Source organism: Cervus elaphus, chromosome 10 (genome assembly GCF_910594005.1).
Source record: "Cervus elaphus chromosome 10, mCerEla1.1, whole genome shotgun sequence".
In the NCBI taxonomy this organism is placed as follows: Eukaryota; Metazoa; Chordata; class Mammalia; order Artiodactyla; family Cervidae; genus Cervus; species Cervus elaphus.
The window spans coordinates 25,272,092-25,299,097 of NC_057824.1; the positions used below are offsets into that span (position 1 = coordinate 25,272,092).

A 27,006-nucleotide genomic window follows, 5' to 3' on the forward strand; every position below is an offset into this window, starting at 1 on the left:
CAGGTTTTAGGGTGCCTGGGCTTCAGTAATTGTGGTTCCCGGGCTTTAGGTCACAGGCTCGGTAGTTGTGGCACGTGGGCTTAGTTGCTCTGCGGCATGTGGGATCTTCTCAGATCAGGGATTAAACCCCCGTCTCCTGCATTGGCAGGTGGATACTTTACCACTGAGCCACCAGGGAAGCCCCTAATATTTATTTTTATTTATTTTATTTGCCTGCTTTGGGTCTTGGTTGCAGCACACGCGATCTTTAGCTGTGGCATGATTAGTTATGCCTGGGGATCGAACCTGGGCCCCCTGCATTGGGAGCAGGGAGTCTTAGTCTGGACCACCAGGGAGGTCCCCATCTTAAGCATTTTTAAGTGTACAGTTTGGTGGCATTAAATACCTTCTGACTGTTGTGTGGCCGTCACCCCCGCCCATCCCCAGGCCTCTCTTCATCTTCTAAAAGTGTAGATGTGTAGCTATGAAACTCTAACCCCCATTCTCTTCCCTTGCCTCCCCTGACAACCACCATGATGCTTTCTTTCTTTATGATTTTGATTACTCGTAGTATCTCATGTAACTGGAATCATACAGTGTTTTCTCTCTGTGTCTGGTTTATTTCACTTAGCACGATGTTCTCCAAGGCTCGTTTGTGTTGCAGCATACTGCAGAGTTGCCTTGCCTTTGAAGGCTGAATAATACCCATTGTACGTGCGTGCCACATTTGGCGTCTGCATTCATCTGTTGATGTACACAGGAGTTGCTTCCACATTTTAGCTACTGTGAATAACGCTGCTATGAACATAAGCATGTAAATAGCTCTTCAAGACCGCGCTCTCAGTTCTTTCGAGCGTACACCCAGAAGTGCTGGGTTGTGTATGGTAATTCTAAAACACGAATTACTTTCGTGATCATAAAAAATAGCAAAAGCACTTCAGGGGGGATAACCTTGTCAAGTTTTCAGCTGGCATTGCCCAAGGGCAAGTAGAGTTGTTGGGTGCAGTACTTGGAAAAAGGAAGAAAGCAAAGCTGCCTTCCCCATTCTGGTGTTAGAGGGAGAAGAGCGGAAACTCGCCCACCAGCTGTGTGAGGAGCAGGGTGTGTTGATAGAGGTGTATGTGGGGGCCTCAGGCAGGTGGGGTTTCTAGCCATCCTGAAAGATGCTTCAAGATGGCCTCTGGTCTGGTGGGAAGGGTGCGTGGGCTGATCTCTCTCAAGACCTCTTCCAGAAAAAATTATAGTGGCAGTGTTTGGAAAAAGTCAATTTTATTACTTTGTGTCCATAGAGAGTCTACGGACTGGTTTAATCTCCAGGCCTGGGGTAAGGCAGGAGCCCATGCGATAGTCCTGACATAGCCCTTAAGGGGCATGGTCTCCAGTTAGGGTCACGGTTCCAACTACTAGTATTCAAATTAGAACAAAAACCTGGACCCGCTATCATGGTCCACGAGGCCTTTGTGACTGGCCCCTGCCTGCCTCTCTGATCTTTGCTTCCCTTTTTCTGCTTTCTGCTTAAGTCACTGGAGACTTCCTTCAGGTCCTGGAAGATGGAAGCCAGGCTGTTTTTGCCTCACTTCGCTGGCTGTTTGCTCCTCCTGGAACGCTGGTCTCCCGTAACTTTCCATGACTGCCCCTCCACGTTATAAAGGGCTCAGCGGGGATGTCGCCTGTGCAGAGAGGCCTTCCATGACTGCCCTGGCAGACGTGGCCCTCCAGCTGCCTCCCAGTCTCTTCACTTCATCTGGTTTTTCTTCCTAGGATGACTCTCTAACACCTTCTCCTCTGTTAGTTTACTTAGGAGTCACTTGTTTCTTCCTAATAGCATTTTCACTCCATGAGAAGGTGGCTATTTTATACCGCTTAACTCCTGTGTCCCCAGCACTTAGAACATTGCCTGGCACCCAGTAGAAGTTCAGCAAATATCGAGTGGGTCAGCGAGTGCTCTTGCTTGTCCTCTCTGAGCTTCTGTTTCCCCATCTGCGATTCAGGGATCCTGATCCTGGCTGGTAGGGTGGCCATGGAAATGACAGGGCGCAGTGCGTTCAGAGGACTCAGTTTGGTGCCTGGTGTGAAGGAAGTGCCCAGCGTCTGGGCACGGTTGTTAGCGACTGGGTGGCCCTGGCATGACTTGGATGGAACTCTGAGCATCTTGCGCTCTCTTTAAAACAATATTTATCTGTCTATTTATCTGGCTGTGCCAGGTCTCAGTTGGGACATGCAGGATCTTTTTATTGTGGCATGTGAGATCTAGTTCCCTGGTTGAACCTGGGCCCCCTGTTCTGGGAGCCTCTGGACCACCAGGGAAGTCCCAACACTGACTTCCCTTGTAACCCTAAATTTGGGTCTCCTGTGAAACAACCGTGTCCAGTGTCTGGTGTATCATAATACGTAGCCACATCTCTGTGGATTGGAGTCCCCGGGCCCCCTGTGGAGCATCAGATGTGGTTCTGATGGTGTTCTGCCTGGGCCTTTGAAGTGGCCTAGCTGCCTCTGTGCTCATTTGCTCAGCTGCGTCTGATTCTTTGCGACCCCGTGGACTGTAGCCCACCAGGCTCCTCTGTCCATGGGATTCTCCATGGACAAGAATACTGGAGCAGGTTGCTGTTTCCTACTCCAGGGGATCTTCCTGACCCAGGGATCGAACCCGCATCTCCTGCATTGGCAGGCGGATTCTTTACCCCTGTGCCACCTGGGAAGTGGCTTTGCCCCACACCCTCTTAAATGGTGTGTGCCATGTGTATCAGTTGGGAATGCTTTTGACTGTAAGTAACCACCCAACGTACAGGGCTTGAACAAATGGAATGATTTGTTCTGTGAGAGCTCTGAGATTTCTAGTGTTGGTTCAGCGGCAGAGTGACATCAGGGCTGGTGTCTTTGTGATTCTCTTGGGCTTCCCTGCAGACGCTGCTCTGGCTTCCCACAATGTGTGTTTAGGAAGCAGGCATGAGGGATGGAAGCAGGAATGAAGCCATTAGCATCTGTCCTTTTATAAGGATGGCACAGTTTCCCCAGGTCCCTCCCAGCACTCTTCTGCTTACATCTCATCAGCTGGAACTTCTTAAGGTCAGCCTTAAAAGAGAGGCTGAGTAATTAGGTTTTTCATGGGAAAATGATGTTAGAGATGATGGTGAGGTCAGCCAACCAGCAGTGCCTGCCGTACTAGGCAACCTATGTTTTACGTTAGATTATTGGTTCTCAACTGGGGGCAATTCTGTTCCCCAGAGGATGTCTGGCAGAATCCAGAGATTTTTGTTGCCACAACTGGTGTGTGTGTGTATGTGTGTGTGCATGTGCTCACTAATGGTATCTCGTGGGTAGAGGCCAGAGATGCTGCCAAACATCTTAACAGTTCACAGGGCAGTCGCAGAGAGTTATCTGATCCAAATGTTAGTGACACCAAGGTTGAGACACCCTTAAGTTAGATCATTCCAGAAACATCATCCAAATTTGGGGAACACGAGTTTAGTTGCTTTCCTGTGAAGTAGTGACAGGAAAGTGGTCAGACCTCATAGTACTGGTGCAGATTATTGATACGTGGTCTTGTTATTGGTTTTTTTAAAGGGAAGGTTGATGCTGGCTGAGAACAGCCAAATGCTGCATGTCAGAGAGTCTTAGTAGAAGGTGAATGTCAAACAGAACTAATTAAGCCCTATTGCCTTCTAGGAACACAGAACAATGACATGAAAAGACAGTTTCTGCTGGAGCGACTGCTGGATGCAGTGAAACAGGTAAGAAGAAAGCTCGTGTTGGACTTTGAGTTCAAATCACAGTGTCAGGTGATGAACGTAGAAGTCATTTCTGCCCTTCTGTCTACACAGACCTACTTCTGCCTTGAATCTGGAAACAGGGAGGCTAGTCATTTCCCCCAGCAAGTGATAGTGATCAGAGGTGGGGTAGAGGGGCTCCTGTGTCCTGACATCCTAAAGCCCCCGGAGGACCCACCCCCATCCTTCAGTGGTGTCCCTTTGAGAAGGGCATTAATGTGGGTTTCAAAGTCTTATTTCCAAGCAGTTTTTTTTTGTTTGTTTTTGCTGTGCTGCATGGTTTGTAGTAACATGCATGAACTAAAATCCCCAGATTGAACCCAGGCCCTCGGCAGTGAGAGCAGGGTCCTGACCACTGGACCGCTGGGGAATTTCCAAAGCAGACCTGGGTTCGATCCCTTGTTTGGGAAACTCCCCTGGAGAAGGGAAAGGCTACCTGCTCCAGTATTCTGGCCTGGAGAATTCCATGGGCTGCAGTCCATGGGGTCGCAAAGAGTCGGACACGACTGAGCGACTTTCATTTCACTTTCTAAGGCTGCTGCAGTGCTGGTTGGGAGTTAGGGCCCCCGTGAACACAAGAACAGAAACGAGGCCATGCTCAGGGCTGTGTGGAGTCTCCAGATGGGCTCTGCTTGGTTTGGTTGACACTGAGTGGGTGCCTGGCCTTTGGCTGGGTGTGGAAGCGGGCGTTGACACGCGACTGGCCTCAGGTTGTCTGCTTTCAGCTACCCGACAGGCTTCATTTCTTGCACGTTCATTGTGTCTGGCACTCCGCTGAGTGCTTTCCATCGACTCCTTCCAGCCACCCTGTGAGAGAGTTCTTGCAATTATTGCCATTTTACAGATGAGGGAATGAAGAACGGAAGCTCAGGTCCAATAACTTGCTGCCGGTGTCATAGTTAATAAGCAGCAGAGCTGGGATCCAGCCCTAGGAATTCACGTTTCAGAAGGGGTGACTGGCATTTATCGGCGTGTCATCACAATATAGGGAGATAAATATGTCCTTTAATGGAAGTGCCTGTTAAGGGCTGATGTGAGCTCAGAGAATTTAGCATCTGCTCAAGCCTCGAGGCATCCAGGTATGGCGGAAAGGACACAGACTCAGGTGTAGCTGGATTGGAAGGCCAGTTTGTCTCCTGACAGCTGTGTGTGCTGGGTCAACTTACCCAGCCTCTCTGAGCATCCTTCTTCTCTTTAATTGGGTCAACCATCTCTATAGGGCTGTGGAGGGAATTGCTTTTGTTAAAGGGATAAAGGGCCATGGCCAGCACCTGGTCCCCAATAAATGCAGAGCCAACGTTATTAGTTTTTTTCTTTCTTTGCTCCAGAAATGGAATGCAAAATAAGATGAAGAGTTAAGTCCAACCACTTCAAATGTAGCAGTTAAACAGAAATAACTTGGATCTTCCACCCAGAGCTATTATTACTATTTGGGAGGCTGAAAGTGTTGTACATATGCCTTTTAAAAACCAACTTTAGTTATTACAGTGCTTGGCAAATAGTAATTTCTCAATACATAAAATTTAATAGTTTAGTTTTCTTTAATATCTTGAGTGTTGAGATTGAAACCCTATTCAATTTAGGATTTATAGGACTGGGTAACCTGCTAGTTTTTACTTCATGTTTTGTTATTATGTGTATCTTTTCATATGCATGTGGAACACACTATGATTTCTTAGCTTCATTAAGAAATTAAAATTTTTTCAAGTTGGAAAGAAAAACAATAATAGCCAACTTTATAGAGGTGTGATTTGCATACAATAAAAATACCAGTTTTAAGTGTGCAGTCCTGGGAGTTTTGACCGGAGTATCATTTAAATTTCTATATACACATACACATATCCCTATACACATATATGATCATAAATTTAGGAATCTGGTAAACTTGCTACCCACAGTGGAGGTTCTATACCTTTGAAAGAGAGTAGTGGAGAGTGGTAATGGTTGTACAATATTGTGAATTGAGTTGCATAACTAAAAATGATTGAAATGGTAAATTTTATGTTATCTACATTTCAGCACCGTTAGAGGAAAAAAAAAAAGTTTGCTTTTGTTTCCACCCTCCGCGGGTGAATTGGCATTGAGCACAACCAGAGGGCTTGTTGGAAGCTTGATGTATGCTGTCATGACTTCATAGCAGCCATAACAACTTTGGGCCCTGTCAGAAGGGAACCGTCGTCATCACAGATTTGTGGCAGTTTTAATTATTGCCTGTTAAGAGCTCTGTGTTATTGACAGTCAGCTGCTGACAGATAGAAGCAGCTTCCTAGAGAATCTGCAGACGGCTCTGTTTTCCTTTTAGCGCCGTCTCTGCACAAGGCTCCCTTCTGTACAAGCAGGAGGTAAAAGGGCTTCTTCCTTCAAATGGCGGCTGGAAGGCTGGGGTGCCCGCCGTCCCACTTCTTGGGCTGACCCCCAGGACTCGGGGATGCCCTGACTCGGCCCCCAGAGTTCCTGGCCCCGGGTCCCCCCAGACCCCGAAGGCCCCTGGCGGTGGTTTTGTGTGTCCATCCCAACAGCTGATCTCAGTGACTTTCTTTTTCTGCAGTGCCAGATCCGCTTTGGAGGGAGAAAGGAGATCGCCTCAGATTCTGACAGCAGGTAAATAATGTAGCCTCTGAAACCCGTTACCCTCAAGGCCAAAAAGGTAGCCAGAGAGTCACCAGCTTTTATACTCTGCCACTGTAGCCAAGTGGGGCGGTGATTACGTTACCAAGTTTGAGTTTGGACAGCAGGCCAATAATTGAGAGACGAGTTGTTGGGGCAAAGGATAACGGCTTGATTCAGAAAACCAGCTAACCAGAAGATGCTGGGCTTGTGTCTCCAAAGAACCGTCTTGCCTGAGTTAGTATTCAGGCTCCTTTTATAATAAAAGGTGAGGGGATAAAGTCAACACTTCCTGGCTCCCATTGGCTTCCAAAGGGATGTGTTAATTTCTTCTTCCTGCGGTCATTCACTGGTGGTCCTGGTCAGGAGATTTTCTATGAGCTAAACAAAAGTATTTTAGCTTTATGCTCATTACCTGGGAAGCAGGGTTCCCAGAAATGGGCCATTATGTGTAATTTAAACTTCTAGGTAACATCCTTTTAGTGATTAACTTGTAATAGAATGCAAAAATTCTTCCCTATTACAATTACATTTGGGGGGGAGTGTGTAGATCTATACAGGGACTACTTGTTTAAAGTACCCCCAGCTCCCTGTCATCCTCTTTCTAGGAATCTTCTCTAAGGGAATTACTTGAAATGCCTTTCCACGTGACATTATTTTCACAGTAATTTATAATGATGAAAACTCAGAAATCTGAATGCTCAACATTTGGGAAATGGTGAATAATGAAGCATAGTGCGTCAGTAGTTTGAAATGTCCTATAGCCCGTTACACTGATGTCCATACAGAATTTGATAAAAGCAGAAAAATGCAAATGTAGGAATTTAAAAGTAATACATTTAGTAAAAATCAAAAGAGCAGAATGCAGAGTTAATATGGATGCAGAGTGATCCTCCATGTATTAAACGACTGTGGCAAAAAACATACCAAAGTGTAAATAGAGGTCATGTTGAGGTTAAGACTATTGGGAATCTGTATCCTTTCTGATATATTGTCACATTTTATACTGTGATTGTGTGTCCCTTTTATAATGAAAAAAAGTCCTAAAAATGGCCCTTGACCTTCATGACCGAGGAAAGGCTGGCAAGACTGCATAAGCGTGTATGAGAGACACAGGCATTTGCTGGAAATGCCCAGTGAAGTTCAAGGCTGATCCGTGCTCTGCGGCTAGGGAAGAGCAGGAGGAGCCTTCCGACAAGGAAGAGACGGGAGGGAACTCACTGCCCCGCATTCGTCTCAATCTGGAGCCGTGCGTGCTCCCTCTGACCCTGACCCTCCCGGCCCAGCCGGTTCCTCCTCTGTCCCTCCAACCCTTGCCCTTCTGTCGGCACTTTACCAGCCCTGAGCAGAGCGTGCAGCGCTACGTGTTCATGGAGTTACGGGGACTGTTTGAAACCGGTGCAGATTTAAAATTCTACTCCTCACCCCTCCAGTCTCTGCCTGTTCTTCGCTCAGTTTTTCTCCACAGCACCAACTAACGACTGTATATTGTGCTTTTTAAATTTTTTATTTCATTTCTTCCAGTTTTCCCATGCCACAGTGTCCACTCTGCAGGCAGAGATGTTTGGCTGTCTTGTTCAAGGTGCATCCTCAGTGCCTGGGAAGCATCTAGAAGGTGTCAGGGAGAGCCGTTGTCTGGTTGATGGTGTGCGTGGCTTCCTACCACACATGGTCAAGGGTGTAAAGATCTGTGAGCTCAGAGGGCAGAGGGGCAGCTTCTCCATTTTTTTCTGAGTATTGTGCACAGACATTCTGTGCCTGTCACTCTTGAGGTTCTCTACCTGTTTGTGGCATTAGATCATTAAATTGATTGATTGCTTTAGTTTTTCCCGAGGGTCTACTATGGGGCCTGACCTCCATCAGTTCAGGGGTCCTCCTTTTGGGACCAGGATCGCCTGCATGCGAATGGGAGTCCTTGATGTCCTGAACCAGGAGGTAGATGTGTGTGTATTTGTGTGTTTATGGGTGCGTGGGTGTATGTACTCAAGAGTTCTCTATCACTTTTTTTCGTAATTATGCTTTTTATTTCCTTTGAGAAGCCATCTCTGAATGTTAGATGAACATGTTCTTATATAAAGTAGAGCTTACCATTATAACTTTTATTCTGTAAACTGTTGTATTTTATAGTAGAATTTACAAAGTTAATTCCTTCTATGGTATTAACTGTGGTTTCCAGCTTCCAGCGAGACCCTGCCTCATCATGATAATGATAGTTATTGTCTCTGACTGTCCTGCCACTCCTTGTTTGTGTTGATTCCTGGTCTCGGGGCAGCCCCAGGAGGAGCAGAGGTATAATTCTTTCTTCACAGATGAGAAAACAGAGGCCCAGAGAGGGAAGCTAATACAGCCTCGATGTACCTTCTCGGGAATGTTAGGGTTGAAGGTTGAACCCTAGTTTCTTGGGCTCCAAAATCTATTCTTTCTGTGTTATATCACATTTAGTGATTGCATTGGTTGTGAGCTAGGTTAAAATTTTTTTTGTTTTTTTTCCCCCTAAAGGGTTCCTTCTCAATATCCGAGTCTTGTTCTCCTCTTGCCACGTGTCTGGCTAAAGGCGGCACCACCTTTGTGTAGGAAAGGCCACATCATTGTCCTTATTGGGTGAGAAAGTCTAACCTCAAGAGGGAAAGTCAGTGACTGTGTTAAAGCCACTGTCGTGAGGTCTGAAAGGAAAGGTGGTTCGCCTCTCTCCGCACCCCTTCAGACAGCCTGGCACCAGGATGGATCTCCAATCCATTGACTTCTCTCCAGCTCCCCAGCTGTTGCCCGTCGTGGTCACCCCGTGGCTCACAGGGCGGCCGCCGTGGACCTTCCCCCGTCTCCTTTCTTGCCCTGCCTCCTCTGCATCCATCCAGCTCTGCAGAAGCAGATTCCCATCCATCACCCCCCACCCTGCCCCCGGCCCCACGGAAAACCTTCCACCGCCTTCTCTTAGCTCTTGGGAAAAAGACCCACATGCTTAACGACCTGGAGGGCCCCCAGCTCTCCCCTGGCTCTGTGCCCCTGCCACCCTGGCCCGGCCTTTTCTGGTTTTTGTTTTTTATTCTTGAAGCCTGTCAGTCATTTTTCAGGGACGCCTTCCAGGTCCCTGATATGAATCCTCCACACTCTTCTCCAGCCCTGGCCGCCTGGGCTGTCTTCCTCGCTCTGTACCAGGGACTGGCAGATTCTTGCTGCTACGGCTCGGATTTGTCCTCAGGCTGTACTCTGCTGAGCCGGCTCCGTACTGTTCGAGGCTATAAACCTCTGTGGGATGAATGCATTCCGTCTGTCTGCTCAACTAGATGACCAGCTGGAGAGAAGTCTGGTTTGCTCACGCCGCTTCCACAGTACCTGACACATACAAGTGCTTGTGTGCACGTGTGCGCGCGCGCGCGCTGAGTTGCTTCAGTCATGTCCCACTCTTTGTGACCCTATGGACTGTAGTCTGCCAGGCTTCTCTGTCCATGGAATTCTCCAGGCAAGAATCCTGCATTGGCAGGCAGGTTCTTTCTCCCTGAGCTACTAGGGAAGCCCAACAGTGAGTCACTGAGCACCTCCTTGGTGTGATGTTCTGTGCTCGACACTGGGGCTTCCAGAATATTTCTGACATGTTTCTGCCCCTCAGATGGCTTCGTGTCCACCAGGGAATGTAGTCCAGTGAGGTGGCGATGACAGAATGTGACCCTGAGGGTGACATCTTAGGGGCTGTTGGATGCGCTGCACAGCCCGGGCTTCGAATGTTATCTCTTCTGCCTTCCAGCCGCATCTCTCAACCTCTCTAAGTTCAAGAGTTTCAGATCTACTGGGACACTGTGGTTTATAATAAGAAATATACAGTATTGCCCCGTTTCTGGTACTACGCTCTTAAAACCCCTGAAATTTCCAAAGCAATGAGAGCCAGAAAGGTGTCTTTTGTAATGTTAATGCAGTGACCTTGGAAAGCACTCGAGGTTGGGGGCTGGCTGCCAGGAGGACCAACCGCGTGATTAAGGGGTTGGAACTTTTAAGTTCCATCTCAGGACCACCAGGGAGGGGAGAGGGCTGGAGATGGAGTTCAGATGCCAGTGGCCAATGATTTAACCAATTAAATCTATATAATGAAGCCTCCATAAAAATCTCGGGGTTTAGAGAGCTTCTGCGTCAGTGAATACTTACAAGTGCAAGGAGGGTGGTCCCCGGGGGGGGGGGGGGGGGCGGTGGCCCACTGGAAGCCCTGTCTTCTCTTCCCGTGTCTTTCTTCTATCTGGCTGTTCCTGAGTTACCTCCTTTTTTTTTTTTTTTTAATCTCCTTTTATAATAAACCAGTAATCTAGTAAATAAAAGGTTTCTCTCAGTTCTGGGAGCTGCTCTAGCAAATTAATTGAACCCAAGGAGGAGGTCATGGGGACCCCTGAGATACATAACTGGTCAATCAGAAGCGCAGGTGACAGTCTGGACTTGTGATTGGTGTCTGAAGTGGTGGCTGGGGCAGAAGGTGCTACCCTGTTGAGGGCCCACAGTGCTGGCTTTCCACTTATAACAGCGATGGAATTTTTCCCTTTAAAACAGGTTTATACACATGGAAAAAGTGAGTTGGACTCAAGACAAGTAAATAATAGAAACATCCTCAGGGCCTTCCCTGGCAGTCCATGGGCTCAGACTGAACCTTCCACTGCAGAGGGCGAGGGTTTGATTCCTGGTCGGCGAACTAAGATCCCACATGGCTCACGGTCAGAAAACCAAAACATGAAGCAAAAGCAGTGTTGGAACAAATTCAGTAAAGACTTTAAAAATGGCCCACATCCAAAAAAAAAAAAAGGGAAAGAAAAAGAAATACCCTCACAGATGACAAAAGTGGCCGAGGTCTCCGTGGATGACTGAAGTTGAGGAAAGAGAGAGCTGGTCAGAACTACACGATGTTCAGTATTCTTTGGCTAAAACCCCGATTGCAAAGCATGTCTGTCTCTGTGTGAGAGATTTGTTTGGTTTGCAAGATGAGCAGCCCTCACGTGAAGTATAAAACAACGTTGATAGGAAAGCAAATGACAGGCAGGCCTTGTTTTTTCCCCATCAGATTTTGTCCTCTGTAAACCTCTTGGGAGGAAGAGGTGGTGGTCATAAGGCTCCATCCTGCACTCACTTCTCCTCTGTTGGCCTTGTTCTGCTCCGTTTTCTCCTGAGGACAAGGACACATTCTTGTGCTTCATTAAACTGATTGCTTATTCCATCAGTCACACTGGCCTGTGGGGAGGCAGTAACATATCTTTTGAATAGTTTGCCTTCTAGAAAGAATGGCCTAAGAACTAGCCGGTGCTGAAGTGCCTTTGAAGACTACATTCACTGGTGCTCCACTGGTACAGCTTCTTCCCACGTGGGATTACAGAAGACGCTAACATTTCCCGTGGGTTTAGAAAGAGCAAATCTAAACCGGGGGGCAGCAGAGTGACTGTGGGGTATGGAGCTCAGAGCTTGAGTCCTGGTGTTGCCAGTCCTTGGTTGTGTTGGACAGTGGGTGAGTTTCTGACTTCCTTGTGCCTCAGTGTTCTCATCTGTAAATGGGGAGAGTAGTGATAATATTCACTCCACAGAGCTGTGAGTTAGTTCATGTGCAGCCCTTAGGTTAGTGCCTGGCGGCTAGTAAGTTTCTAGCAGTTGTTAGCTGTTGGGCTTCCCTGGTGCCTCAGACAGTAAAGAATCTGCCTGCAATGCAGGACACCCAGGGTTGATCCCTGAGTCAGGAAAATCCCCTGGAGAAGGGAATGACTACCCACTCCAGTATTCTTGCCTGGGAAATTCCATGGACAGAGGAACCTGGTGGGCTACAGTCCACGGGGTCAGAAAGAGTTGGACACAACTGAGCGACTAACACTTTTACTTTCAGTTTTCACCGCCATTATAATTTTCTGTGAAGTGTCTCGACACTTGGCAAATATTCTCTGCACATGGGTTTCTGCCATTGTGGGTGGCAATGAGTTGGCTTTGGATATTTGCCTCGTTTAGACAGTGTAGATTTTTGTGACTCATTCAGGTGACTATGGCAGAAGAAATCAGAGGGAAGCATTCTCCTTTGAAAACATGCCCGGGAAGAGTTCTTGTTTTGGTGATTTTTCTTTGTTATTGTTTAGTCACTCAGTCGTGTCCAACTTTTCTGCCACCTCGTGGACTATAGCCCCACCAGGCTCCTCTGTCCCTGGAATTTCCCAGGCAAGAATACTGGAGTGGGTTGCCATTTCCTTCTCCAGGGGATCTTCCCAACCCAGGAATTGAATCTGCATCTCCTGCATTGGCAGGCGGATTCTTCACTGAGCCACCTGAGATTTTTCTTTACCTGTTAAGGAATTTGAAACTGTGTTGAACTTTTTAGGAAGCTAAAGAACGAAACCAGCTGCCCTTTGCTGTTCCTTAATGTTATTTCCGAGACAGCGTTGAAAACTGTCCTGTGCGTCTCTCTGGACACTTGTGAAACAGAATGGCTGTTTCAGACATTCCTTTTCCTCTTTTAAATGTCTCTGGATGTTTGTCATGTGTTTTTTTTTTTTTTTTCCAGTTCTACCACTGTATTGCCACCAACCCATCTCCCTCCACCCTCGTGCACACATGCTCGGTCATGTGACCCCATGGACTGCAGCCCGCCAGGCTCCTCTGTCCATGGACTTTTCCAGGCAAGAATACTGAAGTGGGTTGCCATTTCTTTCTCCATCTATTTTTTTTTTTTAATGTTCAGTTCGTCACAGATTTACCAGCCTCTTAGTGGTTTGAGGTGTCGACCGGATATTCTGATTCTTCTCATCCTGGCAAAACCCCCTGGGGTTCATTAATTGGATTTCTTATCTCCGCCACCTGAGCACTTGCTTTCCACCTTGAGGCTCTAGCAGTGGATAGTTCCATATTACATTTGCTTTCATTTTATTCTATGGATCAAATGAATTGATTTCTTTTTGAGGAAAGATTATTTTTAGCAAATGGGGGGACCCCTAGGGCATTTAGCAAATCTGAGCACATTTCCATCTGAATTTTAATAAATATTTGTGTTTTTATATTGATAGTTGTTGAGAGCAGTGCTAGGCCCATAGGGAATCACGTGTCAGCACGGTCATCATCGTCATCACCACCATCCTGGTGTGGAGCGAGGCCTTGAGCATGAACAGTGAGCTTTGGAGGCAGGCATACTTACCTGCGTGCTCAGCCGGTCCACAGATCACCAGTTATGCATGTCTGCCTGTCAGGTGGCACTCGTGGTTAAGAACCTGCCTGACAGTTCAGGAGATAGAGGAGACCTGGGTTCGATCCCTGGGTTGGGAAGATTCCCTGGAAGAGAGCAGAGCAACCCACTCCAGTATTCTTGCCTGGAGAATCCCGTGGATAGAGGAGCCTGGCGGGCTACAGTCCATAGGATTGCAAAGAGACAGGATTGAAGCCTCTTAGCATGCATACAAGTGGCATCTCTAGACCTTTCTTGCACCATCTGTAAAATGAGATGATGAGGGTTTTCCTGGTGGCTCAGTGGTAAAGAATCTGCCTGCCAATGCAGGAGACTCAGCTTGAATCCCTAGTCCAAGAATATCCCACATGCTGTGGAACAGCTAAGCCAATGCTCCATTCTGTTGAGCTTGTGCCCTAGAGACCACGCTCCACAATAAGAGAGGCCACCACGGTGAGTTCACAGGCCACAACTAGAGAGCGGCTCCTGTTCATGGCAACTAGAGAAAAACCCTCGCAGCAGTGAAGACCCAGCACAGCCAAAAATAAATAGATAAAATAAAATAGACAAACAGATAATTAAAAAAAAATTAGATGGTGATCGTGGTACCAACTTCCTGGGATTGAAGTGAGGATTAGATATAATAGTGTTTGCTTGACACACCCAGTGAGAACTTAGTAAGTGTAATCCATTTTCTTCCTGTGACTAGACATACCAGTATTTTGGCTAATTTGGAAGCTAAAGGCTAGAATGATTCTCGTTAATTCCTTCATTCAGCAGATACTTATTTATAGTCACTGAGTTGGCATTGGTGCTGCTAGCCAGATGAGATGGTTGACGTTCTGAAGGAACTCAGGGTTGAGCCTGGGCGGTGGACGTGTAAATTGCAGACGGTTATGGTGGCCTGTAGTAATAATTACGTAGTATAGACTTGAGAGGCGAGTACAGGGTCTTCAGTTGTCACATGGGCAGGATGGGACTTCTAGGCGGCAGGAGTAGCAAATGCAGGTGTGTGAGAGAGTCTTGGGATTGCGGGTGGTGTGTTGTTTGTGCCGGAAGTTGGGCTGGAAAGTCAATAGATTCTTGACTTGCTGTCATAGGGAAGCATTTGCACTTTATCCGATAGAGTATTATTTTTTAAACTATGGCTATTTGTATAAGATTTTCACAATTTTTGCCACTCCCCTGTACCGTTCGTGCCAGAGATTGGCTTGAGGTGGAATTTTAAGGCCCCCCTTGTCTACTCAGGTCTTGTCAGTGAAATCAAAAATTGATGGCTGCTGAAATATTTTTCTTGACATAGTAAAATGATTAACCTGAAAAATGTTCATTTTATGGTCCCCCTAAAATCATGTCATGTAACCCGAGCAGAATGTGGCAAGAAGGAAAATGATGTTGTCAGGTTTGCGTTTCAGGAGGGTGGCTTCTGCTCAGCAGGCCGGGGGGGTGGGCCAGGGAGATGGGGTCGGGGTTGCAGTGAGAGGGGGCTGCTCCGCGCAGTGGACGAGGAAGCTGAATGGAGGTGGTGGTGCTGGGAGAAGGGCCAGAAAGCTTAGGGTGAGCCTGGATGAGGCTGACTGACCCGGGGATGAGACCTAAATGCTCTGGCACTAAGGCATGGCCAGAAATCAGAACAAATGTATATTGTTTTAGATTTTGTTTATTTTTTTAAAAACAGTATTTTTTTTTGGCTCTAATAATAGGCTGCAAATTTTATTCTGAGCCGCCTTTGCTTTCCCGGAGATATATCTGTACTGCGGGATGGCCTGCATCTTACCTGTTTCTTATTGGAGTATAGTTGATTTACAATGTTGTGTTAGTTTCAGGTGTAGGGCAGACTGATTCAGTTTTGTGAATATATGTTGTTTGTTGTTTTGTCTCCGAATCATGTCCATGCAACTGCATGGACTGTAACCTGCCGCCAGGCTCCTCTGTCCAGACGATTTTCCAGGCAAGGATACTGAAGTGGGTTGCCATTTCCTTCTCCAGGGGATCTTCCCGACCCCGGGACTGAACCCGCAGGCGATTCTTTACCGCTGAGTCAGCAGGGAAGTCCATCTACCTACCTACCTATCTACTCTTCTGTAGGTCCTTTTGCCATGTAGGTCATTACAGAATATTGAGTAGAGTTCCCTGTGCTATACAGTAGGTCCTTATTATTATTTTATGCAGAGCAGTATCTATACACCAGTTCCAATCTATCTCTCCCCCACAGCCCCCCACCTCCTCCTGCCCAGTAATTGCAAGTTTGTTTTCTACATCTGTGCCTGTATTGTTTGCTGAAAGGAAGCTTTTGGTGTGGAGTTTTCTTTCTTCCAGGTTATGGACTCTGACCAAACTGGGAGACCCATTGGCCACTGGACCTGACGTCACGTCTCTGCTTCCTCATTTCCCGTTTATTCCATCCTTCCACATTGAGGGGCTCTTGGCTTTCTCCATCCTCTTTCTCCCTTTTGATTTATCAGCTCCCTAGACTGATTCCTTTTCAGCTTTCACCTCCCATCCCTGACTTTGAAGCTCCTCATCTGCCAAAAGAATCCCAAATGCTAGCAGGTGTTTGCATCTGGACCAAAGCTTGAGGGTCTGTCTACCCCAGAGAAGACAGTTGCTGTGTTTTTATATGTGTGTGTTTTAATTAATAAATTAATATTGATTTATTTGTCTGGCTACACTGAGTCCCACCAGGGAGGTTCCTATAGTTGTTCTGTGTTTCTTTTTTTTTGGCCAAGCTGTGCAGCTTATGGAATCCTGGTTCCCCAACCAAGGACTGAACACACACCTCCTGTATTGGAAGGGCAGAGTCTTAACCACTGGACCACCTGGGAAATCCAGTTACTGTATTTATTTTAGTAACTTTTAAAAATGGTCAGAAATGATTTAACTCATTTAAAAATTGGTTATTTTTCCAATTTCTGGTTCCTCTGGTAGAATATTCATCTGATTTCTTTTTACATGCCCATCTGCCATCCTCAGGCCTAATAGTATCTTGAAAACTGTTGGCTTGTGAGTTTTCACTGTTACCAAGCTTGCATTTTCTTCTGGTTCTTTGTTACCTGCTTTTTTTTTTTTTCTTCCCCTCTTTTTCTCTACCCCATCTCTTCTCTCTCCCTCTGGGTAACTTACATTAATGATCAAGAATCATTTGTTCTGTGTATTTCTCCACATTCTTAGAAATAAAATACACATATGTATATATACACACACGTACACAGGATTTATTGCCATTGTCTTCCAAAAATTCAATTATATATAATGTTCTGTATTTTCTCTCTTGGCACTATCCTGTCAAATCCTTTGCAAGTTAGAGTTCTAAAAATTCTTCTTAAAAAGCTGCACTATATTGTATTATGTGAAATGTACCAACAGTTGCCTACGAAGTAATACTGACTTTATGTCCAGTTTTTACTACTCTGGATAGTGAAACAGTAGACATCCTTGAGCATCTTTTCTCATGTATTGAGGTTTTATTTGTTTGGCAGAGATTTCCGGGAGCTGAGTTGCTGGGCCAAAGAGAATGCGTTTATTTTTAACAGTTGTGGTCAGGTATCTTTCTAAAAAACTTCTACTTGGTAGTGCATGAAACTACCCTTTTCTTCCTTTCTAATAATAGTTCTGAGTGTTGTTTTGAAGTTCTGTCAGTCTGATGGGTGAAAAGAGGTGGCTCACTTGTCATTGTAATTTGCATCTGTTGATTGCCAGTGAGTTTCAGTTTTTTATTTTTTTAAAGTTTGTTGGCTATTTGACTTGGCTGTTTTGTGCAGAGGTGCTTCATATTGTTTGCCCTGTTTCTTGTTGGATTATTTGTCCCCTTCTCAGTTTGTGAGAGCTCTTTGTGTATGACAGTATTTAATTAACCTTTCACCTGTTTTTTGCATGGCAAATATTTTTCAGATCTGTCCATTATCTTTGTAAGCACAGGTAATAGTATCTATTATAATACTACGTTGAAAATTAAAAAAAAAAATTATTTTTGGCCGTGCTGGGCCTTCATTACTGCATGTGGGCTTTGTGTAGCTGTGGCCAGCAGGCTTCTCATTGCAGTGGCTTCTCTTGTTGCGGAGCACATGCTCTGGGCTCACCGGCTTTAGTAGTTGTGGCACACAGGCTTAATTGCCCCAAGGCATGTGGAATCTTCCCGCATCAGGGATCGAACCTATGTCCCTTGCATTGGCAGGCAGATTCTCAACCACTGGACCATCAGGGAAGTCCTTAAAATTTTTTATACAATTAAATGTCTCTTTCCTGGTCCATATACTATCCTTCCAGTTTCTGGGTTTTCAGTGTTTTATGATCTTCCTCAACATTAGAGTGTGCGTGTGGTCTTTTACATTTTCCTGTAAGGTTTTTATTGTTTACAGTTAAGCCTTTGATCTATCTGGGATTTATGTTTGTATAGTTCCTGGGATAAAATTAAAACCAGTTTTAGTTTCTTCTAGATGGATGCCACCTTTCTCAGAGATCTGTTTGTCTCTTTATCTCTGGTCTGCTGTTTACTTGCGTTCCATTTACCTAGCACAGAGAGAGGATGCTCTCGGCCAAAGCGGGGAGGACTGATTGAGATCTCTGCGCTGATTTGATTCACTGGCCCACAGACCCCTGGCTCAGCAAGGAGTTGGGAGAGAACCTCGCATGTGGGCGCTGCCGTGCTGTGGGTGAGGAGCCCAGCCTCACCTCCCAGCCCTCATTACCCTTCTCTAGATGCGCTGGCCTGAGTTTCCAAGGGTGCCTCCATCCTCTCACATGAGTGTAGATGACGCAAATAACTGAAGCCCACTCCTCTTCCTCTTTCTCTTCTTCCTCCTTCAGATAAGAATCCTACCATTTCTATTACTCTGGAATGTGATTAAAAAAAAAACTCCAAAAACCTGGGCATGTATTATAGACCTTGTTCCAGGTCACTGGGTGACATAATGGTGCAGCCTGCCATCAATGGCTTCTTCATAATAAAGATAACAGCCAGTGACAGTTTTCACTGGGTAGTTCCATCGACTGTGAGGCACACCTGGATTTCCAAGACCTTAAAATGTGGGGAGAAAGGTGCTGTTGTTTAGATTTGGCATCTCATTCTTTTAAATTTTCTACCTAGTGTTTGGTAGTGTGGCGGTCCTGTAACTTATTAGTGTTTTCCTGTTAATGGGCGTTCAGGTTGTGTCTAGTTTTGTTTCTGCTTTTGCTGTTATAACAGTGCCACAATAGAGATGTTTGTGTATATGTCTGTCTTTGCCTTCTCGTGCTTTTATATTTGTTTATTTCGGCTTTTAGTTCTGAGATAATTATGGAGGCACAGGCAGTTGTAAGAAATAGAAAGATCCCATTTATCTTTTACTCAGTTTTCTCCAGTGGTCTTACCCTGTAAAATTCTTGAATGGTAGGTATTTCAAATTTTGCTAATTTCACTTGTGTGTGTGTGTATTGAGCTCTGTGCAGTTTTATCACTCTGCAGAGTGATGTGTTCACACCACAGTCAAGATACAGAATAATTTAATCACCACAGGGTTCCTCCTGTTTTTTTTTCTTTTCTTTTTTTTTTTAACCATACCCACCTCCCTCCTGTCTCCTCCCTCCCCATCCCTAACTCCTGGCCACTACCACTCTCTTCTCCAGTTCTGTAATTTTGTCTGAATGTTATGTAAATAGAATCATGCAGTGTGTAACCTTTTGGGACTGACCTTTTTTTTTTTCCCCCTCCAATCAGGGTCATTTCCTTGAGATTCATCCAGACTGTTGCACTTATCAATAGTGTGTGCTCCTTTTTGTTGCCAAGTAGTATTCTGTGGTCTGCACGTACCACAGTCTGTTTATTCACTGGAGGACGTCTGGGTTGTTTTCAGTTTTTGGCTACTGTAAATAATGCTGCTGGAAACATTTATGTGCAGGTTATTGCCGTGAACCTAAGCTTTCATTTCTCTGAGATAAGTACTCAAGAATGCAGTTTCTGGGTTGTATGATAGTTGCCTGTTTAGTTTTATAAGAAATTGCCAACTGTTTTCCATGTTGACTATACCATTTACATTGCCTCCAGCAACGTGTGAGTGATCCAGTTCCTCTGCATTCTTGTCATCTTTTAATATTCTCATGATTTTCTATTTTAGCCATCCTATAGGTGTGTAGGCATATCTCACTGTACTGTTAACAAGTGCATTTCTCTAATGGTGAATGACGTTGAACTTATTTCCATGTTCTTGGATATGTGTATCCATCCCTCTTTGGTGAAATATCTGTTCATGGTTTTTGCTCATTTGTAATTAGTAACGCTTTTATTTTTATAGGATAAATTCCTAGAAGTAGGATTGCTGAATCAAAGGGTCTGTGCTTAGTTGCTGTCCGACTCTTGGCGACCACACAGACTGTAGCCTGCCAGATTCCTCTGTCCATGGGAATTCCCAGGCAAGGATACTGGAGTAGGTTGCTATTTCCTTCTCCAAAGTATCGTCCTGACCCAGGAATTGAAGCTGCACCTTCTGTGACTCTGCATCGCAGGCGGATTCTTTCCCCGCTGAGCCATCTGGGACAAAGGGTATATAGGCTTTTAAAAAAATCATGTTGCCTGATCTCTTTGTAGAGAGATGTAGGAATTCACATTCATATTCCTATCAACAGGACCCACTTATTTGTACTTTTGCTAGACCTGTGACTGGTTTTTAATTGATAGTCCCAAGTTGGTATCTTAGTATTGCAACACTTTTTTCTCACTAGTGAGATTGAATATCTTTTCTGTGTTTGTTGGGCAACTATATTTCCTCCTTTCATGGTTTATTTGTTCACTTTCTTTAATAGTTTTTTTATTTTTGGAGTTGCTTGTCTTGTCCGTCTGTAGAAACTCTTCATGGCCTTTAATTTTTTTTCCAGTTATGTGCACTGTAAATATTTTCTCTAGTTTATCATTTATTGCTTTACCATATTTATCGTATCTTTTGCTATGTTGAAATTTAACTTTTTTGTGTGGTTAATTCTATAAACCTTTGAAATTCTGCTTTGAGAGTATCCTATCCTTCAGTTTTCCTGTATTTTTCTCTAAGTTTTTACAGTTTTATTTTTCTCGTTGGTGTTTTTCAGTTGCTAATTGTGTCCAACTCTTTGTGACTCCATGGACTGCAGCACACCAGGCTTCCCTGTCCTTCACTGTCTCTAGGATTTTGCTCAAATTCATGTCCATTGAGTTGGTGATGCTACCTAACCTATGCCTTCCTCTTCTTTTGCCTTCAGTTTTCCCCAGCAGCAGAGTCTTTTCCAATGAGTCGACTCTTTGCATCAGGTGGCCAAAGTGTTATTTTTCTACACTTATATATTTTCTTGATCTTGACACACACTTATATATTTTCTTGGTCTTTATGCATGTGGAATTTAGTTCTGTGGTTGTTTGAGACAAAAGTTTATTCTTCCTTTTCTTTCGGCCCTATAACTACTTGTGTCAGTGCCGCTGTTAAATAGCTTATTCTTGCCCATCTGAATTGAAGTACTTCCATTATTATATATAAAATGTTTCCATATTTATTTGGGTTTTTGGGGGCAAGGAGGTTCTCTATACTGCTCTATTAATTTGTTTATCACTGTACCTAAAACCACACTGGACCAAGTTCTTCCTGTGATTAGTATTGGAATTGTATTAAATGTATATGTTAATTTGGGAAGAATTAACATTTTTATTTAAATAAGTCTTCCCATTTAGGAAAGCAATGTTTCTACTTATTTTGACCTTTATACCTTTTAAGAATATTATGGTTTTATTCATATAGGACATGTATCTTTGTTATTAAAAATATGATTTATTTTACTTTTGTTACTGTTGTGATTGTTGTTCCCCTCCACCATTTTATTGACTTAAAAAATCAACTTTTAATGTTACTGTTTCTTTTATTGCAACATTTAAAATTTGCTGGTTAAAAACATTTTTATATCTTTTTGTAGGTCTCCTTTTTTTGGCTTAGCTTGATAATCTATGCTTTTAAAAAATGCCATTTCAGATTCTCTGCAAATAATGGTTGCGTGATTTTTTTTTTCTCAGTATAACTTTGATGCCATATTTCTTCATTCTTTGTAGCTCAGGGTAGCAATGTTTCTGGTTCTTGAGACATGAATACTTTTTAAATGCAAAAAAAGAAGCTAAGTGAGAAAAACATAGAGGTAAGAAAGACATCACCAATAATTATTTTACCAAGTTGCTATTAATTTTTTACATAATTCCCTTCAATTTTTTTTTAGCATAGTTGAAAACATACTTAATATACAGTTTCATACCCTGCTTAAGTTTCATTTCATATTATAAACCTGTTGGCTTATCATTATAAACTCTTGATAAATATTTTAAAGGCTAAATGGTGGGAGGGGGGGATCGGGAAGGGGAACACATGTAAATCCATGGCTGATTCATGTCAATGTATGGCAAAAACCACTACAATATTGTAAAGTAATTAGCCTCCAACTAATAAAAATAAATGGGAAAAAGAAAAAAAAAAGGCTAAATGGCATTTGATTATATGTTGTATTATCATTTAACCAATTCCCCAAGAGTCAAATCTTTATGTATTTTTAACTTTCCACAGTTGTAAAGGATGTTTTGAATATTTTCATTCTTAAATCTTTATCTGACTTAGAGATTACAGTTGAGGATTGATTGGTGCTAGTAAAATCCAGACAGAAAGGATGTGCACTTTTCTGAAAATTTGTAACACGCAAATGTAGGGCATGGCCCATTTCAAGTGACTGTCATGTGATGGCCTTGCTGTAGCAAGGCTAGTTGATTGCACTGCCTTAAATCTGAGATGTGGCTAATGCTGTTAATGACTTGTTTTTTTTTTGGGGTACAATTGACTCTGTTCTAGGTCCAATCGACTTTGGAGCTTTCCACATGACGACAGTCCAGTCCATTTTCACTATTGTACTTGCTCTTCACCAAAACATTCCAATAAAGCTGTAACACAGTGAAAGGATTAGTTTGAAGTTATGCCCTCTGTCACCAGGTTAATTTGATGTGGTTCTTAAAATGCAGCTTTTATGACTGATCCTGTCTGTCTCACATTCACCATAAATGTCTCATAGTTGCCATAAAAAAGTACAGGATTCTTATTAAAGATTAATGTGTCAGGTTAAGCAGTCTTGAAATATAGGACGCAGCTCAGGAAAACCAGTGCCTGCAGAATTTTAGCAGTAAAGCAGTTAAGCTCGTGCAAAGTCCAGCTGTGCGGCTGGTGGTGGTGTGAGACAGTTTTAGCAGGAGAAGGTTATTTCAGTTTTAGCAGGAGAAGGTTATTTCATTTTCCACTCGTTAACTCCTTCACTCCTTCATCAAGCTTTTACTGAGCACCCTGAGGGCAAGTTTTATTATTTTTTTTTTTAAGCAGCTTAATTGAAGTCTAATTTACTTACCATAAAAATCTACTCCTTGTATCATGTACAATGTGGTGAAATTTTCAAAGTAAATCTATAGAGTTGTGCAGTCATCACCCCAGTTCAGTTTCAGAACATTTTCATTACCCCAAAGAGTTTCTTTATGCCAGTTTACAGTTAATCCCCGATTCCAGCCTTAGGCGAGCACTAGTGTAATGGGTTGGCCAAAAAGTTCTTTTGGGTTTTTCCATAAGATGTTAGGGAAAGGCTACCCACTCTAGTATTCTGGCCTGGAGAATTCCATGGACTGCAGTCCATGGGGTCGCAAAGAGTCAGACACGACTGAGTCACTTTCACTTTCACATAAGAAGTTTTGGCCAACCCAACACTTGTAGTTTCTTTTTTTTCTTTTTTTTTTTCATTTATTTTTATTAGTTGGAGGCTAATTACTTTACATTATTGTAGTGGTTTTTGTCATACAGTGACTTAAATTAGCCATGGATTTACATGTATTCCCCATCCCGATCCCCCCTCCCACCTCCCTCCCTACCCGATTCCTCTGGGTCTTCCCAGTGCACCAGGCCCGAGCACTTGTCTCACGCATCCAACCTGGGCTGGTGATCTGTTTCACCCTAGATAATATACATGGTTCGATGCTGTTCTCTTGAAACATCCCATATTTACCTTTTCTTGACATTTCATGGAATCATACAGTGTGTGGCTTTTGGGTCTGATTTCTTTCCTTTAGCATAGTGTTTTCAAGGCTTGTCATTGTAGCATGTGTCAGTACTTTATTCCTTTTTATTGCTGAATAGTAGTCCATTGTGTCAATATAGGGGCTTCCCAGGTGGCACTAGTGGTGAAGAACCTGCCTGCCAGTGCAGGAGATTTAAGAGACACAGATTCTATCCCTGGGTTTGAAAGATCCCCTGGAGGAGGACATGGCAACCCACTCTAGTATTCTTGCCTGGAGAATCCCATGGACAGAGGAGCCTGGTGGGCTGCAGTCTATAGGGTCACACAGAGTCGGACATGACTGAAGCAATTTACCACACACACGTGCATGTATGAATATACCACATTTTATTTATCCACTCATCTGGTAAATAGCTGTATACATAAAAACTTGAAGTGATTTTCTTGGCTGGTGCTTTTTAAAAAAAAATTAAAACATCCACTGTTAAGTGCCCCGCTTAATTAGAAACATGGCCAATTCATTAACTTAGATAGATGTGAGAAAATGCCTTGGAGGCAGCCGGTCCTTCCCCCTGCCCCCAACATGGGTCTCAGAGAGTGCTCAGTGGAAAGCATTCTGGAAAATAGGAGAGACTGGGCCGAGAAACCAGTGAGCTCCATGAAAGCAGGCGCCCCTTTCATTCTGCAGGAAGTGTCATCTTGCCCTGAGTCAGATGAGAAGAAATGGAACACCTTCAGGTGACATGATTATAAGTCAGTACCCATAGCATGCCCACCACAAGATGAAGGGTGTAGGTTACTGTGGTTGGACAAAGGTCTTCTCTTTGGTTCCCTAGTCTTAACTGACCTGGATTCCAACTTATACAAGATCTCCAGAGATGCCCCTCTTACCTAAGTAGACATCAAGTCCATGTTCTGAGTTCTTCGAGGGGAGGGACAATTCTGGTCACATATATCACAGAAGCCAGGCATCCTGCCGGGTGCTGGAGCAACTAAGACGATTGAGGCGTGATCCTGGCTGTCAGGGAACTCGAGTTAGCCAGAGGAGACAGCGGTGGAGAGCAGATTGTTCACAGAGAGATTGGCCAAGTGCTGCAGCATGAGGAGGCACTCAGGAAGGCTTCCTGGAGGAGGGGATCCTTGAGCTAAGTCTTGAATGACCTGTAGATATAAGCTCAGGTCAGATGGGGAGGGTGAGAAATAGAATGACCTTCAGTAAGGCAGACATTGTGTAATAAACTAATTATAGGACTAACACCCACCTTGGTTTTCTGCTGTGTTGGGTTGATTGTGACCTAGGTGCATCTGGAAGGTAATACTGCTGATGTAACCCAAACCTCAGGAGCTGAGTTAGTGCTGTTCCCCTGCATTCCATTCCCCTTAGAGGCCAGATGTTATTATAGAGTTGGCGGGGCAGTTTTTGACTTGTGCTTTGGAGCCAAACAACCTGACTAGGATTGTTGAGTTAATCATTGTATTTGCAGATGATTCGTTTAAAGATATTGGCTGTGGTTTAATATGGAGACCTCTAAACACAGTCCAAGGTTTTCCCTCCACCTCCTCACCCCACTGCCCTGAGACAGGGCCGGCCCTTGGTCAGGCTCCATTTTATCATGCCTCTGTTTTGGTTTCTGTGGGATTTAGTTTTGGCGGGTGTCCTAGCTTTACAGGGAGCCCTCAGAAGTGTGCCCCTGTGGATATACAGAAAGACTAGCATGTGCACATCTAATGTTTGAGTGACATCTGCCCAGCGAAAAGGGTTGTTTCAATGTGGGGGAGTCTTCTGGGACCAAGGTTCATCACCCTTTCACATACCCACTGAAAAAGCACATACAGAGCACACGCTGTGTACCAGGCCCTGAGTGAACTGGGTGCAGGGGACCCAGGAGGACCGGTAGGAGTTGGCAGCCAAATAGTGTAGGTGAGGACACGTGTTAGGTTTGGGATGCAAGAAGGGACTCCTTCCTTTGGAGGGCTCACTTTGATCCTTGGCAGTAGTAGCCTGGAATGCTGGGATGGATTAGTGATGTCTGCCACAGGCACAGACTAGAGAGTCAGTATACATGTGCTGTGTGTTTGCTGATACTGTGTTAGGGGTTCCTGGTATAGACAGAACACTTGAGTAAAGGTGGCATATGGGAGAAAGTGGACTTTTGTCTTAGAATAAAGCTTGTTTGTCATGGTATGGAGTGTAGTGGGAACTACCTTGGATAGCGTGGGAGTGGGTAGGAATGGAGTACGGATATTGCTGTTAATTACATACTTAATATGTGCTCTTAAGTATCTCTAAGCCTCAGTTTCCTGACATGTAAAATGCAGGTAATGATACCTGCCCCAATCATATCATCATGGGAGGAGCTAGTGAAATCATGCATGTGAAAATGTTTACCACCCACAGTGATAAACACTTGGAGTATAATTACTACAGGTGTGGGAGTGGGTGGGGCAGGAAATGCCTGCAGTTGGGCAGGGATGAGCCAGCTGGTGGTGGCCTCAGGGTCTTTGCATTGCACCCCTCTGCCCAGCCTGCTGCCTCTTGTCAAGTCTAGGTCATGACTCTAGGGTTGCCTTCCTTCAGGCCGCACCATCTAAGCCTGTTCTTGCCTTGGCTGTATCTGCCACCTCATCTTGTTTTATTTCCTTCTAAGTTCTCATCAACTGATAGGATCTGTTTGGCTTGTTTGTGAATCTCTCCCTGCTAAGGGAGAGAGAGAGACCTTACCTGTCTCATTCCTATCTCTATATCCTCAGAGCCTAGAACAGCGCCTGGCGCCTGGGACAAGTTCAGGATTTCTTAACGTTTGTTGCCTGAGTGAACAAACGGAAGCGTTTCTGAGGTCCACAGATCCAGCTGGGCTGAGGGCCTGGGAGTCCTGGGAGGACTGTTAGGAATTGAGTGTGGTTATGGTGACCTCATCTCTGTGAACATGGTCCTGAATCTCCCCTTTCTTTGGTTATTGAGAAATAAATTCAATTAAATGCACAGTAATTGTAACTTAATTGAAAATTCCATCAACTCCAGATCTGCCTTCAACAATGTAATCTCTTAACAACAAAATAAAGAACAAGAATCAGAATTCACATTATTTCTTCAGGGTATGTAACAGGCCATGAAATTACACAATGTTTCCAATTTGGCAGACCTGCGAATTCAATCTCTTAGAAGATAATCTTGTTTCATAAAGGACATGATATGAATTAGAGTTGAAACTTGTGAATTGGATACAAATTAACACCCAACCCCTCCCTACATACCACTGATTTGTTTTTAAATTGGTTTTTTTTTCCCCCCACCCCGGCCGGCTGGCACCAACTCCATTTCCCCTTGTCTCTTGTGAATTGTTACTGTGCTTTCACCAGTCTGATGAACAGGGGCTGGACTGCGGGGCTGCCCCGAGTTAACCTGAAAGGAACATAGATGGGGAGAGCTAGTGGGGAGTCAGCTACATGTCAGCTGCCTGCCTGTAA

General features: G+C 44.4%; 1 protein-coding gene across 6 annotated transcripts in view; it reads left to right on the forward strand.

The window, feature by feature from the left end:
• SNX29 (sorting nexin 29) overlaps positions 1–27,006 on the forward strand; it is a 580,903-nt gene that overhangs the window by 19,515 nt on the left and 534,382 nt on the right. For 5 of the 6 annotated variants that reach the window (XR_006343074.1, XM_043914342.1, XM_043914345.1 and 2 more), the window contains exons 2-3: positions 3,646–3,710; positions 6,295–6,347. Coding sequence is in view for 4 of the 6 variants with exons in the window: in XM_043914342.1 (XP_043770277.1) it covers positions 3,646–3,710; positions 6,295–6,347 (118 nt within the window). In the remaining 2 variants the exon portion in view is untranslated. Of the gene's footprint in view, positions 1–3,644; positions 3,711–6,294; positions 6,348–27,006 lie in introns of those variants that run through there. The other variant, XM_043914344.1, reaches the window with a different exon arrangement.